The sequence below is a fragment of the Bufo bufo genome, chromosome 7, assembly GCF_905171765.1.
Source record: "Bufo bufo chromosome 7, aBufBuf1.1, whole genome shotgun sequence".
NCBI lineage: Eukaryota > Metazoa > Chordata > Amphibia > Anura > Bufonidae > Bufo > Bufo bufo.
Window position 1 is genome coordinate 122933756 of NC_053395.1, and position 16478 is coordinate 122950233.

The following is a 16478-nucleotide window of genomic DNA, read 5'->3' on the forward strand; positions in this document are numbered from 1 at the left end:
TAGTGTACCACTGGGAGGTGGTTTATTCCTGCTGCTACTTCTTTGTAGTATAACGTATTTTATGTATGTAATCATGTCATTTAATAAAGTATATATATTTTTTGCATCTGTACCTTTTGGCTTCGCTTATTGTAGGTCGTTGTTTTGTTAGAGGAGCTGGTACTCTTTTGCACATTCTGATAGTTGATCCCCTTTATTGTGCCGCAACGTGTGTTGTATTGACTCATTGTAGTTTTGGCTAACGTTGGTCTCATATTGGTATTAATTCAACATTTCAGGGTCTGATCCCTGTTTCAATACAGCACAATACATCTGTATTGTGCTGTATTGAACTGTCAGTGCCTTACACTGTAAGGCGTTGATAGTTGTCTAGGAGACCCAGCCCTTGGGCTGGATCTCCTGGGCTTCCGTAGCTGGCAGTCCCGATGCCTGTGCATCACCGCTGCATGGGGACCCGATTGGGATTTATAAGCTGCCGCAAACGCCCTGTATGCCGCGGTCAGCGTGACCATGTCCTACAGGTTGTTAATCCACTGGCATCTGTGTTTTCACCATTGCTGGTGGATACAGTATCAGCCGGGCCACTGCTGCTGATCGTGGCAGCACATGTTGGGCAGCCTGTTAAGCCTAGGACGGGAATGCTCATCCTAAGGCTTTACGTACCAGCTAGTTAGGACGAGCATTCTCGTCCTAGGTTGGCAAGGTGTTAATACTTATACAAAGAAAAAGACACAAATGCAATGGCATTCTACAACCAGCATTCTGCCCTGCCTCTATGCTGGATGAGGCATTGGTGTACATTTTGGCCAAAGCGTAATAAGCCACTCACCACGTCAAGGTCGCCTCTTTGGAGTGGTCCCTAACACTAGTTCCTACCTGTTTGTGGGCCATGACATTAAAAGCAGAGTGTGCCTGGCGTTCATGCTGTACCTGTGCTCCCTGGACTTTGTGTGGCTGTCATGGCCCACAAACAGGTAGGAACTAGTGTTAGGGACCACTCCATAGAGGCGACCTTGACGTGGTGAGTGGCTTATTACGCTTTGGCCAAAATGTACACCAATGCCTCATCCAGCATAGAGGCAGGGCAGAATGCTGGTTGTAGAATGCTATTGCATTTGTGTCTTTTTCTTTGTATATGTATTTCGCCATAGCAATGTGCACCTACATATAGGGTTGTGCTGATTGAATCCCCCACATTTTTTCAAGGTGTTAATATTGTCTTAAATTTTGACACCTCTTTGTTGAATTATTGCTCACCTCTTTGATGAATTATTTTTAGACCCCCTGTGTGGCGCTTTAAAGGGATTCTCTACTTTTCTTATATTGATGACCTGTCCTCAGTGTACGTCATCAATATCAGTTCGGTGCCCTGACTGTCGGCACCCCTCCATTCAGCTGTATGAAAATGCATTGCTCATACAGTTGTGTTCAAAATAATAGAAGTCAGACATCACTAACCTGATAATCTCAGTTTTTGGTAGAAATTATATTTCTACATGGCAAATTATTTACTATCAGGTGTAGTAGAATAAAAGAAACCCAACAGACCCAACAGTCATGACATGCATGCTGCTGATTCTCTGTAATTCAATCACTTATTGAAAGGGGCATGTTCAAAATAATAGCAGTGTGGAGTTCAATGAGTGAGGTCATTTATTATTTGAAAAACAGGTGGCAATTATTGCCTTTATTTAAGGAAGGAAGGCAGCAAATGTTGTACATGCTGGTTACAGTGCATTTCTCTCTGAAATTCTGAGGAAAATGGGTCATTACAGACATTGTTCAGAAGAACAGCGTACCTTGATTAAAAAGTTGATTGGAGAGGGGAAAACATATAATGAAGTGCAGAAAATGATAGGCTGCTCAGCTAAAATGATCGCAAATGCTTTAAAATAACAACCAAAACCTGAAAGACTTGGAAGAAAGTGAAAAACGGCCATTCAAATGGATAGAAAAATAGCCAAAATGGCAAGGACTCAGCCAACAATCATCTCCAATTACAATTAGAAGACGCCTATGTGAAGCCAAACAATCTGCAAGAAGCCCCCGCAAAGTCCCACTGTTGAAAAAAAGACATGTGCTGAAGAGGTTACAATTTGCCAAAGAGCACATTGACTGGCCTAAAGAGATATTTTGTGGACTGATCTTTTTGGTTTTAGTGGCCAGAGACAGTTTGTCAGATGACCCCCAAACACTGAATTCAAGCCACAGTACACTGTGAAGACAGTGAAGCATGGTGGCGCAAGCATCATGATATGGGGATGTTTTTCATTGTAAGGTGTTGGGCCTATTTATTGCATACCAGGGATCATGGATCCGTTTGAATACATCAGAATACTTGAAGAGGTCATGCTGCCTTATGCTGAAGAGGAAATGCTTATGAAATGGGTGTTCCAACAAGACAACGACCCCAAACACACCAGTAAATGTGCAACATCTCGGTTCCAGACTAACAAGATTGACGTTATGAAGTGGTCAGCCCAATCCCGGATCATAATCCAATAGAAAACTTATGGGGTGACATCAAAAATGCAGTTTGAGGCAAAACCAAGAAATAGAGAAGAAATGTGGAATGTAGTCCAATCACCCTGGGCTGGAATACCTGTTCACAGGTGCCAGAAGTTGGTTGACTTCATGCAACAGAGATGTACAGCAGTTCTCAGAAACAGTGGTTATATAACTAAATATTAAGTGATTCAAAGGAAAGCAAAATCTTTAAACATTTTTCAGTTTATATAGTGAATGTTTGAGTTTGTAAAGAAGAATACAAACACTGCTATATTCACTTTTCTTAATTTTTTTTTAGAGGAACAACACAAATTTGATTTTTTTTTCTTCATGTTTTGATTTGGAATAGAATGTGTAGTGTTCCCAGTGCATTTGTGTGTATGGTAATAAAAGCTATTAGAAGGATTTTGAGCATTATTTACTTTTTTAAACACACTGCTATTATTTTAAACACAACTGTACAAGTGCTATATTCTTTTCCTTGTTTACCTGCTGTCGACACCATTACAGCAGCGAGTGGAAGGAGACGTCTCATTGAAATTAATGGGGAGGAGGATTTGTAATTACAATGCTCGGCACTGCAGTGTCGACAGTGAGCAGGTAAACATTGAAGATAACACAGCTCTCAATTTAGGAAAAGCGGAGAAGCCCTTTAAGCCATTCCATATCTCTCCTAAGCTACTCACCTTCCTGTTTAGCCCTGCCTCCTCTAGTAACAGACAAAAAGTATCTCAAGCAGATAACCAGTCTAGCACAAGGCATGCAAACCAGTTTTGGGTGCAAACAGAGCCAAGTATACCTTAGTAAATGTGCTAAAGTCTGTTCAGTATAACTTTAATCTTTTGTTATCAGTTTGTTTGCTTTTTTGTTCTTCTTTTGAGAAATATAATTTTCCCCTTTAGGAGACTCTCAAAAATACAAAATCACACAAAACGTCTATTTTCAGCTAAGCATTTAATTAATGTGCAGCAGTAAATGTGATATTTATTTAATTTAATGTAGATACTGAACTCTTTTGAAAGAACCAATCCTGGCATTAGAAGCTCCCCAGTCGCTGTATCTTCTGAACTCTCCAGGCCTCAGGTAATACTGACGTCCCCTGTAGTTGGGCTCTTCATAGAACATCCAGTACCCATCAAGCACCTGGCAGGAGTAGATGTCATTGTAGTGGAATTGCTCATGGACATGAGGACAATCTTCAGTGAACTCCATCATCTGACCTTTAAAATCTTCTTTTTCATAGACTCTAAGCATGAATGGTCCTCGATGCTGTGTTTAGGCAGAAGAAATAATTTAATAAAATGTAATATTTGCAAAATATCACAAATAAAATTTTTTGTGGAAGATCCCTGTAATTAATACAATATCTACCTGTGGTGTTAAACGACATGATCTGATGAAGTCATTGTAACCCATACATTGCTGAAAGTCAGGATATTCCCCTTTTCTAAGGAAGTACTGGTGTCCTCTGTAGTTGGGATGTTCATACAGGATCCAGTTTCCGTTCTCCACTCGAATAGAGTTACAGCGATTGAAGTATGAAGACAGATCAGAGGAGTCAGAGTTGCACTCATAGGAGCGACCCTGGAAGTTTCTGTCCTCATAGAAGATAATCTAGAAATAGATGAATATACATATTTTGGCTTGGTTATTCAGAAAAAAATTCTAATAAATTATCAGTGTTTTGACTGAAACCATGTACTAGAGGAGCCCTGCAAACCCATTTTTATGCCTTTGCTTAGATTTTAGGACAATTATAGTCACTTGCTGATACTTGTAGGCTTACACAGCCCCATCCCGCCAATTTTCAGCAGTCTGAGTTTCCCACCCAGTTTACAAGCAAGTGGGATTCTATGTTTTAAAAGACAATCTTACACAGATATTGTAGGAGGGGACTCCCCTTGGTATATGTACAATGGCAGTGTCCTGTAACACTGTATTGTAATTGTGTTTCGTGAAAATGTTCTTGTGCCTGAGTTCCCACAAAGTTGCATAGGGAGGGGTACGTTCTAACGAACCTCCCAGGGCTGACTCCACCCCTCTCTCTAAGAGGAAAGAAGTCTGTGCAGTGTAGTGTGTTGTTAGAGGACGAAGCAAAACCTCATCACCCATTGTGGAGAATTATCTAAACTCCAGAGATAGTTCCATGCACCAGCCCCTAGAAGGGAAAGATTGTAGAAGTTCCAGGCAACTCAGATAGGAAGTGAGAATATCAAAGGAAGATAATTGTCGTTTATCAGGCTTTAGTCTCCTCTACATTCAGTGGAGAGATTCTACCAGCTGCCCACCATAACCAAAGACAGAAGGCCACCTATTAGGAGGTTTCTAGAGCATACCAAAGCTATTGTGAACCAAAGTATATGACTATACAGTACAGCAGAGGTAGTACATCCCTCTAGCCTGGAGAAATAGAGGAAGAATTATTGCTATAGAGGAAAACAACCCCTCATGCAACTTCTGGGAAATAACCTGAACCATTGGAGAAGCTGCCTTACTGTGAATGACTTTTGTGCGCATTGATGACCTTTGGATCAGCTTCAGTAAAGTACTGGGAATTTGTTAAGAAAACTGGTCTCCTTATTGTGCGAACTTATCACCTACTCACGCCCAAAAGTGCTGGCATCACAAACCTTAGGGTCCCTGCCTTCCCTGCACAAAACTCAGACCATCACGGGCACCTCAACCAACATTCAGCAGGAGATCCCTGAACACTAGAGTTGGCCCTGAAGGAAACTGGTGCTATCCTTCCACTCACTGCACACCAGCCCAGGGAGCTGCAGAAACGTGAGTACCAACTACTGCACCCATCAGCCACCACAATCACACATTGTCCCTGCGGTCCCAGACACTGCACAATCAGATCCGAAACTTGGTTTGCTCCTTACCCTCTCGAGGTGAGCTGACTTGAACTTAACTGCCCTTCAACAACCTATGCATGACTTCTGCTGCTACTGCTCACCTGATCTCCACAGCTTATAGCCTATTCTTGGAGGGAACAACATCCTCTATGCAATCATTTACTGCAGAATGGGAGAGAATGGTCTTACACCAAATAAGACTGGGATAGGGCTTTCCAACTAACTCATAATCTCTATTTTTCTTATCGGATCCAGCAAAACAGTTATAAATTGTGACCAGCACGACTCACAGTTATGTGGGGTGGAGGTGGGGTCAATAAAACACATATGATGACGTTGTTCCTCAGTTACATGTCTCTGGGAAGATATTACTTGCTTATTTAACATTCTGGGGCCCACCGGAGGATTCACCTGTTCCCCTGTGGGCCAGTCCAAGTCTGCAGGGAATGCAATACGACCCAAAATGCCATACCAGCCAGCCAATCCGCAGCCATCCCCTGTGATGTCACAGCCCTTTAAAAGTATCCTGCGTAGTATCTGCCATTTCACTGTGAGCTGAGCTTAGGGAGAAATGTGGCAAGCGCTTATGTGCTATGGACAGTGTTGCAGAAAGGAATTAGTAGAAGAATATTGGATAGGGATAGTGCAGGAACAGTGCAGGAAGATAGTAGGGAGACAGCAGGGACAGTGCAGTTTAAGTGTGATCACCATGTATATCTTGTTGAACTGCTGCCACATTCCCAGTTAATCTGTTAGGTTATACATAGAATTACTGTGCCTCAGTATTAAAGGGTGGTCTAATATATTGTTGTGTGCATATTTTTAAACTGCTGCCACATTCGCAGTTAATCTCTTAGTTTATACGTAGAATTACTGTACCTCAGTATTAAAGGACAGTCTAATATATTGCCGAGTGTATCTTGTTGAACTGCTGCCACATTCTCAGTTAATCTGTTAGTTTATACAAAGAATTATTGTGCCTCAGTATTAAAGGGCGGTCTAATATATCACCCCGTTTATCTTGTTCAAAACTCAGATGAGATAAAAATATTTCCATGACATTTTATCTATGTTTTGGACCCACTCCTGTTTTAGGGCTCATGCACACGACAGTATTTTGCGTTCAGTATACTGGCCGTTTTTTTAGTTCAGTATGCGGTACATATACTGAACCATTCATTTCAATGGTTCAGCAAAAAAAACTGAAGTGTCTCTGTGTGCATTCCGTTTCAGTATTTCCGTAACGTGAAAAGATAGAACATGTCCTATTCTTGTCCGCAAATCACGGTGCTTGGCTCCATTCAAGTCAATGGGTCTGCAAAAAAACGGAACACATACGAAAATGCATCCGTATGTCTTCCGTTTTTGCGGAACCATCTATTGAAAATGTTATGCCCAGCCCAATTTTTTCTATGTAATTACTGTATAATGTATATGGCATACGGAAAAATGGAACGGAAGAAAGGAAAGGAAACTGAAACACAACGGAAACAAAAAATGGAACAACGGATCCGTAATAAACGGACCGTAAAGCACTGAAAAAGCCATACGGTGGTGTGCATGAGCCCTTAGGCTTACAAATACTGATCAAATACTGATGCAAAAATACTGACCAAATACTGCCCATGCATAAGAGGCCATTAAAGTCCTGCATGCAGGACTTTTTTCCTTGTTAAAGAGGACCATTCTCCACTCCTCACATTCCTGTTTTAATAGCTCCATGTATTCCCTATGTAATAACAATTCTGGAGCATCTATTCTTATGGCTCTATGTTGTGCCATTCCTTTATTATTTGCACTATAAGTTATAAATGAATTGCTATTAGCCTTCAGTAAGGGTACAGAGGGGAGTTAACCTTTTGGAGGTGTGTTCCTGCACAGACTCACTCTATCCAATCAGTGCTTCCATTTTCAGACTGTGCAGGGACACTCCCCCCAACTGGTTACCTCCCATCTGTACCCTTACTGAAGGCTAATAGCAATTCATTTATAACTTACAGTGCAAATAATAAAGGAATGGCACAACACAGAGCCATAAGAATAGATGCTCCAGAATTGTTAGTACAGGTGAGTTAGTTAGGGGAATGCATGGAGCTATTAAAATAGGCAGGTCAGGAGTAGAGATGTCGCGAACATAAAATTTTCCGTTCGCGAACGGCAAATGCTAATTTCTGCGAATGTTTGCGAACGGGCGAACCGCCATAGACTTCAATAGGCAGGCGAATTTTAAAACCCACAGGGACTCTTTCTGGCCACAATAGTGATGGAAAAGGTGTTTAAAGGGGACTAACACCTGGACTGTGGCATGCCGGAGGGGGATCCATGGCAAAACTCCCATGGAAAATTACGTAGTTGACGCAGAGTCAGGTTTTGAACCATAAAGGGCATAAATCACCTAACATTCCTAAATTGTTTGGAATAACGTGCTTTAAAACATCAGGTATAATGTTGTATCAATCAGGTAGTGTAAGGGTTACGCCCGCTTCACAGTGACAGACCAAACTCCCCGTTTAACGCACCGCAAACAACCGCAAACAGTCCATTTGCACAACCACAAACTCCCCATTTGCACTAGGTTGGATACCAAGCTAGCCATGTCCCGTTCCTTGTCCTCACTGATGTCATTGAAGGTCTCTTCCTCCACCCAGCCACGTACAACACCAAGGGTCCCCGAAAGGTGACAACAAGCTCCCTGGGATGCCTGCTGTGGTTGGTCTTTCACCTCCTCAAAGCCACCTTCCTCCTCTGACTCCTCTTCTTCAGACTCCTCTCTCTGCGTTGCCGCAGGTCCAGCAATCGACGACGACAAGGCTGCTTCTGGTGGTGATGGTGACCACAACTCTTCCTCTTCATGCTCATCTACGGCCTGATCCAGCACTCTTTGCAGGGCACGCTCCAGAAAAAACGCATATGGGATGAGGTCGATGATGTTGCCTTGGGTTTGACTGACCAGGTTTGTCACCTCCGCAAAAAGACGCATGAGCCTACAGCCATTGTGCATGAGCGTTCAGTAACGCGGCCAAAAAATACCCAGCTCCGCAGAGGCTGTCCTCTATTTTTTTTAATAAAAAAAATCTGTTCTTACCAGTTTAATCTCTGTTTTGTCCCCTATCAGGGGCCGGTGTATGGAATAGATTTTAGGAACCGGGAGATGGGAAAAGATGCTTGGTTGGTCCTCTTACTTCCAATTTGGGGCACTGCACGTGCGCCGTGCAATGTACTGTGCTACCCGATATGAGTGGTATGTTAAGTAGTACTATTCCTATCAGTTTAATCCTTGTTACGTCCCCTATCAGGGGCCGGTGTATGGAATAGATTTTAGGAACCGGGAGATGGATAAAGATGCTTGGTCGGTCTTCTTACTTCCAATTTGGGGCACTGCGCGTGCGCCGCGCAATGTACTGTGCTACCCGATATGAGTGGTATGTTAAGTAGTACTAGTCCTATCAGTTTAATCCCTGTTACATCCCCTATCAGGGGACGTGTTTGGAATAGAGTTTAGACAACCGCAAAGAGTTGTCAATAGTTGACACACTCATGACAAAAATTTTATTCCTCTATGCGTCAATCTTGGTGTAGTGATGACTGTGCTCGTGTGCACGTTTGGGAGATTGCAGTCGATGGCGGTTTTTCAAAGCCTATGGTCATGCTGAGTTAGTTCAGTGACAGTTAAGTGACCCAGAAAACAATGATTCTGCAGTGTGGGCCCATTGTTGGCCTAGTAGGCTTTAATGATCACCTTAGATGATCACAAAGAAAATTAATGTTTTTTTTTATGCAAAATTATCCAGCCGATCGCTTTTGGTCTGTTCACAATGAAGCAACGACCTTATCTCATCTGGGCCAACATTGCCAACATTGCCATTGCCAACACACTCATAGAGGTGATCGCTTCATTGTGATACGCAAGCCCCTTTACCACAACAAGGTAACGATCACGAAGGGGAATTGACACATGTATGTGCCTTTTTTTGTTGTTTTGTTTTTGCAGCCACAGTGCAGCACCAGAGGCCAGAAAAATTAGGCATGTACACTTGCCTGAAAAATTAGGTATTGTTGCAGCCGGAAAAATTTATGTTTTCCAGGCAGAAAGTGCACTAAAACATTGTGGCTTGAACCCTAGTTGGTGGCGGAGAAGTCACGCAAGTCATCCGGCATGCAATGATTAAATACAGCAGCGTGTGGACCATTTTATAGCCCAAGGCATCTCATCAGGTCTTTTTTAGTCAAATGCATCCCCCACTGTCAGTCCCTTCGGGATCCATGCCTCATTCATCTTAATAAAGGTGAGGTAATCTAGACTTTTTTGACCTAGGTGACTTCTCTTCTCAGTGACAATACCACCTGCTGCGCTGAAGGTCCTTTCTGACAGGACACTTGAAGCGGGGCAGGCCAGAAGTTCTATCGCAAATTGGGATAGCTCAGGCCACAGGTCAAGCCTGCACACCCAGTAGTCAAGGGGTTCATCGCTCCTCAGAGTGTCGATATCTGCAGTTAAGGCGAGGTAGTCTGCTACCTGTCGGTCGAGTCGTTCTCTGAGGGTGGACCCCAAAGGGCTGTGACGATGCGTAGGACTTAAAAACCTCTGCATGTTCTCCATCAACAACACGTCTGTAATGCGTCCTGTCCTTGCCAGCGTAGTCGTGGTAGGATGAGGATTACTTTCACCTCTTTCCCTGTTAGATTCCCGTTGTGCTGTGACATCACCATTATATGCTGTGTAACAGGGATTTTAACTTGTTTTGGAACTGCTGCATCCTTTCTGACTTCCGGTAATTCAGTAACATTTCAGCCACTTTCTGCTTATACCGGGGGTCTAGTAGCGTGGCCACCCAGTACAGGTCGTTCTCCTTCAGCCTTTTTATACGAGGGTCCCTCAACAGGCATGACAGCATGAAAGACCCCATTTGCACAAGGTTGGATGCCGAGCTACTCATGTCCCGTTCCTCGTCCTCACTGATCTCATTGAAGGTCTGTTCTTCCCCCCAGCCACATACAACACCACGGGTACCAGATAGGTGACAACGAGCACCCTGGGATGCCTGCTGTGGTTGGTCTTCCTCCTCCTCAAAGCCACATTCCTCCTCTGACTCCCCTTCCTCAGACTCCTCTTCCAGCGTTGCCGCAGGTCCAGCAAGCGATGCTGATAAGGCTGTTTCTGGTGGTGATGGTGACCACAACTCTTCCTCTTCCTCTTCACGCTCGCTCTACGGCCTGATCCAGCACTCTTCGCAGGGCACGCTCCAGGAAGAAAACAAATGGGATAATGTCGCTGATGGTGCCTTCGGTGCGACTGACTAGGTTTGTCACCTCCTCAAAAGGACGCATAAGCCTACAGGCATTGCGCATGAGCGTCCAGTAACGTGGCAAAAAAATACCCAGCTCCGCAGAGGCTGTCCTAGCACCCCGGTCATACAAATACTCGTTGGCGGATTTTTCTTGTTGGAGCAGGCGGTCGAACATTAGGAGTGTTGAATTCCAACGTGTCGGGCTGTCGCAAATCAAGCGCCTCACTGGCATGTTGTTTCGCCGCTGAATATCTGAAAAGTGCGCCATGGCCGTGTAGGAACGCCTGAAATGGCCACACACCTTCCTGGCCTGCTTGAGGACGTCCTGTAAGCCTGGGTACTTAGACACAAAGCGTTGTACGATCAGATTCAACACATGTGCCATGCACGGCACATGTGTCAACTTGCCCAAATTCAATGCCGCCAACAAATTGCTTCCGTTGTCACACACCACTTTGCCGATATCCAGTTGGTGCGGAGTCAGCTACTGATCCACCTGTTCATTCAGGACGGACAGGAATGCTGGTCCGGTGTGACTCTCTGCTTTCAGGCAAGTCAATCCCAAGACGGCGTGACACTGTCGTATCCTGGATGTGGAATAGCCCCTGGGGAGCTGGGGGGGTGCAGTTGATGTGGAGCAAGACACAGCAGCAGAAGAGGACTCAGCCGAGGAGGTTAGCGAAGAGGATGGAGTAGGAGGAGTAGAGGAGGTGGCAGCAGGCCTGCCTGCAAGTCGTGGCGGTGTCACCAACTCCTCTGCAGTGCCACGCATTCCATGCTTGGCAGCCGTCAGCAGGTTTACTTAATGCGCAGTGTACGTGATATACCTGCCCTGACTCTGCTTTGCAGACCAGGTATCAGTGGTCAGATGGACCCTTGCCCCAACACTGTGTGCCAGACATGCCATGACTTCCTTTTCCACAATAGAGTACAGGTTGGGGATTGCCTTTTGTGAAAAAAAAATTCGGCCGGGTACCTTCCACTGCGGTGTCCCAATAGCTACAAATTTTTTGAAGGCCTCAGACTCCACCAGCTTGTATGGTAAAAGCTGGCGGGCTAAGAGTTCCGACAAGCCAGCTGTCAGACGCCGGGCAAACATTTCCTTGACAGACACCTGACTGTGGGCATATGAGCAGGAACTACTGAAGGTGAGAGTCGGAGTGGCGGATGGTTGAGAGGGGGCAAGGAGGACAGCAGTGGTTGACGTGGCTGAAGATGCTGAACCAGGAGGAGGATGGTGGCTTTGAGTTTGTGTGCTGCTTGTACTCATTATGTGTTGATCCCATAGGCGTTTGTGATGTGAGATCATGTGCCTTCGCAAAGCAGTTGTACCTAGGTGGGTGTTGGACTTCCCACGACTCAGTTTCTTTTGGCACAGGTTGCAAATGGCATCGCTGTTATCAGAGGCAGACACACAAAAAAAATGCCACACTGCTGAGCTTTGCAATGACAGCATTCTGGTGCGTTGATAGGCGTGCTGTCTGGCTGACCCCGGGTGCCGATACATGCTGTCTGACTGTGCCACTAGCTCCTTGCGATAAACCTCCCCCTGCTTCCAACTCTTCTCCTCCTCCTCTCTGTCTCCCCATCTGAACTTTCCTCCTGTTTTTCTTCTCTTCGAGGGGGCACCCACGTGACATCCACGGACACATCGTCATCATCAACCGCTTCACTTGTATCTGACAACTCAGCAAAGGAAGCAGCAGCGGGTACGTCCATGTGTGTAATGCTGCCTGACTGAGACATATCCCTGTTATCTACATCCTGTGGCAATAATGGTTGTGCATCACTCATTTCTTCCAACTGATGTGTAAATAACTCCTCTGACAGATCAAGTGAAGCAGCTGTGGTGCTAGTGTTGGTGGTGGCGGCAGGTGGGCGAGTGGTAACTTGAGAGGTGCCCGAAGCTGAGCTGGAGGAGGATGGTGCGTCAAGGTTCCGAGCGGAAGCTGTAGAAGATTGGGTGTTAGCCAGTCGACTATGTCCTCAGAACCTTTCGAGTTCAGGGTACGTGGCCTCTGAACACTGGGCATTATTCTAGGGCCAAAGAAAATCACAGCACCACGACCACGATGGCCCCTGCGGGGTGGCCTGCCTCTGCCTGTCATTTTTTTTTCAATTAGTTGTATTTTACTGCTACTGTGACACCAGATATGAGTGGTGGCACTGGGCACTGGCAGTAGTGGGCACAGTACACGCTGTAGGCCTGACACACACGCTGGCAGGCAATTTCAATTAGATTACCGTGAAAAAATTGTTGTTGTTTTTCAAAATGCAAGCTACTGTGACACCAGATATGAGCGGTGGCCACTGGGCACTGGCAGTAGTGGGCACAGTACACGCTGTGGGCCTGACACACATGCTGGCAGGCAACTGCAATTAGATTACAGTGAATTTTTTTTAGTTTTTAAAAAAATGCAAGCTACTGTGACACCAGATATGAGTGGTGGCACTGGGCACTGGCAGTAGTGGGCACAGTACACGCTGTGGGCCTGACACACGCTGGCAGGCAACTGTCACCGCTACTTCTGTGAGAAGGTCTGACAGACGTCCTTCTCTACCTCTTGCATGATGTTCTTTGTTTTGGTTTCACTTTCTCATCTCATTTTCTTCTCCCAGGTGTCACCTATTTAGACTAATCCTCTTACCTTTATATTCCCTCCCATACTGCCTCACTTTGCAGTTTATACTACTTCCTGGATTGAAGCGTTCACTGCTGGAGTCTTCTGTTGCTGCTTGTTCAGATAAGTCCTTTCATGTATTGTGTTTCCTTGCTGGCTTGATTCTAGGTGACCCTGACTCCCTCCGTATGAAGTGCAGGGAGCCGGTGGTCGTGTCCCCTCACTATTATAGGGTTTTCAGGTGTCACAAAGTCTTAGGTATGGGGGCATACAATCGTCTACCTTTGAGACCCTTGTATGTTCTTAGCAGTCAGGGTGAGCTCTTAGGGTTTTATAGGAGTCACCTATATGCTCCTTAGTTTGGGATCAAGCTAGTCGGACGTTTATTCATAACTTCCAGCTATCTGCAACTTCATCCGTGACAGCAACTGCAATTAGATTACAGTGAAAATTGTATTTATTTTTTTTAAATGCAAGCTACTGTGACACCAGATATGAGTGGTGGCACTGGGCACTGGCAGTAGTGGGCACAGTACACGCTGTGGGCCTGACACACACGCTGGCAGGCAACTGCAATTAGATTACAGAGGGGGAAAAAAAGCAGACTGATGTACTAGCCCTAAAAAGGGCTTTTTGGGGTGCTGTCAGGACGCTGTCCTTACAGCAGATCAGATGAGTCTTTGAGGACTGGAGTGGACACAGAACACTGGCCTAGGTAACGATTTCCCTATTAAATCATCAGCAGCAGCACTCTCCCTGCTCTCACTAACACTGCAGCTTCAGAATGAATCTAAGATGGATGCTGTCCTTGCTTTTTGATTGGAGGTGGGAGGGTATGGGAGGGAAGGTATGCTGCTGATTGGCTGGAATGTGTCTGCTGACTGTGAGGTACAGGGTCAAAGTTTGCTCAATGATGACGTATAGGGGGCGAACCGAACATCGCATATGTTCGCCCACCGCGGTGAACACGAACAAGCGATGTTCGCTGGGAACTGTTCGCCGGCAAATAGTTCGGGACATCTCTAGTCAGGAGTGGTGAAAGGTCCTCTTTAAAAAAATAATTTCTGATGTAAATGGCCAAAATGGGTGTAAGTTGACCATAAGGCCTCTTTCACACGGTCAGTATTTTGCATCAGTATATGATTAGTATTTGGAAGCCAAAATCAAGAGTGGGTAATAAACACAAAAGAGATGCATATAAAATTCATTTTATTTCTGTTTTGGACACACTCCTGGTTTAGGCTTACAATTAATGATCAAATACTGATTGTCTGAAAGAGTCTTTATGGATGCACAAAATACAGACTTCATTTTTTAAAATTTTTTTCTGATCTTACGACGGATCAGAAGAACGGAAAAATAAACAGTGATGTGAGCACAACTTTACTGCCACTGCTGCTGCCCCTTCCCACTCTGTCATGGGGCCACTATTGTCCGTGTTACTGCTACTGCTTTTGGTCCCCATCCCTACTCTGTTATAGGGCCACTATTGTCACTGGTACTGCCACTGCTGCCACCCACCCCACTCTGTCATGGGGCCACTATTGTTACTGTTAAAGCCACTGCTGCTGCCACTCTCCCTACTCTCTCATGAGGCCACTACTTGAATCTTGGGGCACTGCACGGTAAAAGGAGTTATCCAACCCCTATAATGCCCCCCAAAATGCCCGGGCCCTTCATACTCATCATACTGACTCCGTTCCCCAGAACCTGTGTCTCTTCTGATGCCCGCACTCGCAATGTTAGGCAGGCTTGTTCCCGTCGCAGCTTGCTATTGGTTGCCCCAAAATTGTTTTGATCTGAGTGACGGGGAGATGCAGCGGCGGCGGTGCAGGTATTAGAAGCATCACAGGTGCCGGGGAGCAGGGTAAGTATGACCAGTATGAGGGGCCCGGGCATTTTGGGGGGAATTATATGGGTTGGATAACCCCTTTAAGTCCATCCAATAAATTAGACCTGACAGTAACAGTGACCTGTAATACTGACACCCAGTAAATCTACAGCGCTTACAGAAGAGATTAAAAAGCATGTGTTTAGACTGCCACAACATGCATTAAAAGAACATTTGTTTTCTCCACTACTTTATTGGCGCTGCCTCCATTTATTTATTTAGTTCCACTAAGGAGCCATTTGGACACAGCTCCTGCAGGGGAGCGCATGGTTTTTTGGCTTTACTGAAGGGTACTGCATGCTATGAATTAGCTATAAATCTTGGTGCACTGCACAGTGATGTAGACAACAATAAATTACACCTTTAATACTGACAGCATTGTACCTACAGAACGGATTAACTATGAATGTGTGTGTACTAGAATGTAATGCCCATGGGGATACTCTCTCCCTGCAATCTCCTTGCAGTTTAAGGTCCAAGCCTTCACACTGAGATTGGGCCACCAAGTGGGATGAATATGATTAGGCAGATTAGCCTGGGTATATCTGATTTATCGTGATTGTGATGAATCAAAGTTCGGCGAATTGGCTGAATCGAATTTTTCCAAACTTCTTTTATCTTTAGCCATAACATTATATAATGCATGTCTACAGGCTAAATTCCATTTACTGAACTAGGACAACCCTTTTAAATGGCAGCCCGACAGTCATGGACCTAAAATTCTACATATTACCCTTTATCAAGAAATATGAACAATAATTCAGCCACATGTTGTGTGCCTGAATGCACCGCAAGCGCTTTTAGTGAGCTCAGTTCTCCTCCACTTTGCTTTGTCTATTTAAAAAGTAAGTGCTTAGTACACTAGGCACTTACTGCTCAATGTTGGCGATACCCGACGCTGGAGGTCACGGGTCTCGCGGGAAGACATGATGATGCTGCCAGTGAGACGGGGTGACCGAATGCAGAGCAGAGCAGAGGTAAGTATTTTTTTACATTTTTTTTTATGTGCACCTGGCACTATGAATTGAATTTAGAAAGGGTCAGGGGGTGGGGGGTGGGAACAAAAAGAAAATAAACTCTATACAGAGAGGGTGGCAGCCTGGCAGGGGCTGTGCCATACTGGGAGCACCTGGCAGTGGCCCTATGAATTGAATTTAGAAAGGTGGGCCCGCACCAGCCATATAAGAGGGGGCCACAAAAAATATAATCTATACAGAGTGAGGGGGGGGGGGGCAGGGGCAGCCAATCATTCAATTATATACAGGGGTCAAAATGAAATTCATACAGTCTGGGTGGGGGCCAAATTAAATAT

General features: G+C 45.0%; 1 protein-coding gene across 1 annotated transcript; it reads right to left on the reverse strand.

Annotated features, from left to right (window-relative positions):
* Positions 1 to 3501: 3501 nt before the first annotated feature.
* LOC121008783 (gamma-crystallin 1-like) lies at positions 3502 to 5025 on the reverse strand. The gene is made up of 3 exons (XM_040441476.1): positions 4978 to 5025; positions 3880 to 4122; positions 3502 to 3777 (listed from the first exon to the last, which is right to left on the reverse strand). The coding sequence occupies exons 1-3, from the start codon at positions 5023 to 5025 to the stop codon at positions 3502 to 3504; spliced, it is 567 nt and encodes a 188-aa protein (XP_040297410.1).
* Positions 5026 to 16478: the final 11453 nt, after the last annotated feature.

Coding starts and splice junctions, on each gene's coding strand:
- LOC121008783 (XM_040441476.1), bottom strand. CDS start 5,025: ATGCGCACAAAAGTCATTCACAGTAAGGCAGCTTCTCCAATGGTTCAG. Junction 4,123..4,977: donor CAGCTTCTCCAATGGTTCAG/GTTATTTCCCAG, acceptor ATCTATTTCTAG/ATTATCTTCTATGAGGACAG. Junction 3,778..3,879: donor CATGTCGTTTAACACCACAG/GTAGATATTGTA, acceptor GCCTAAACACAG/CATCGAGGACCATTCATGCT.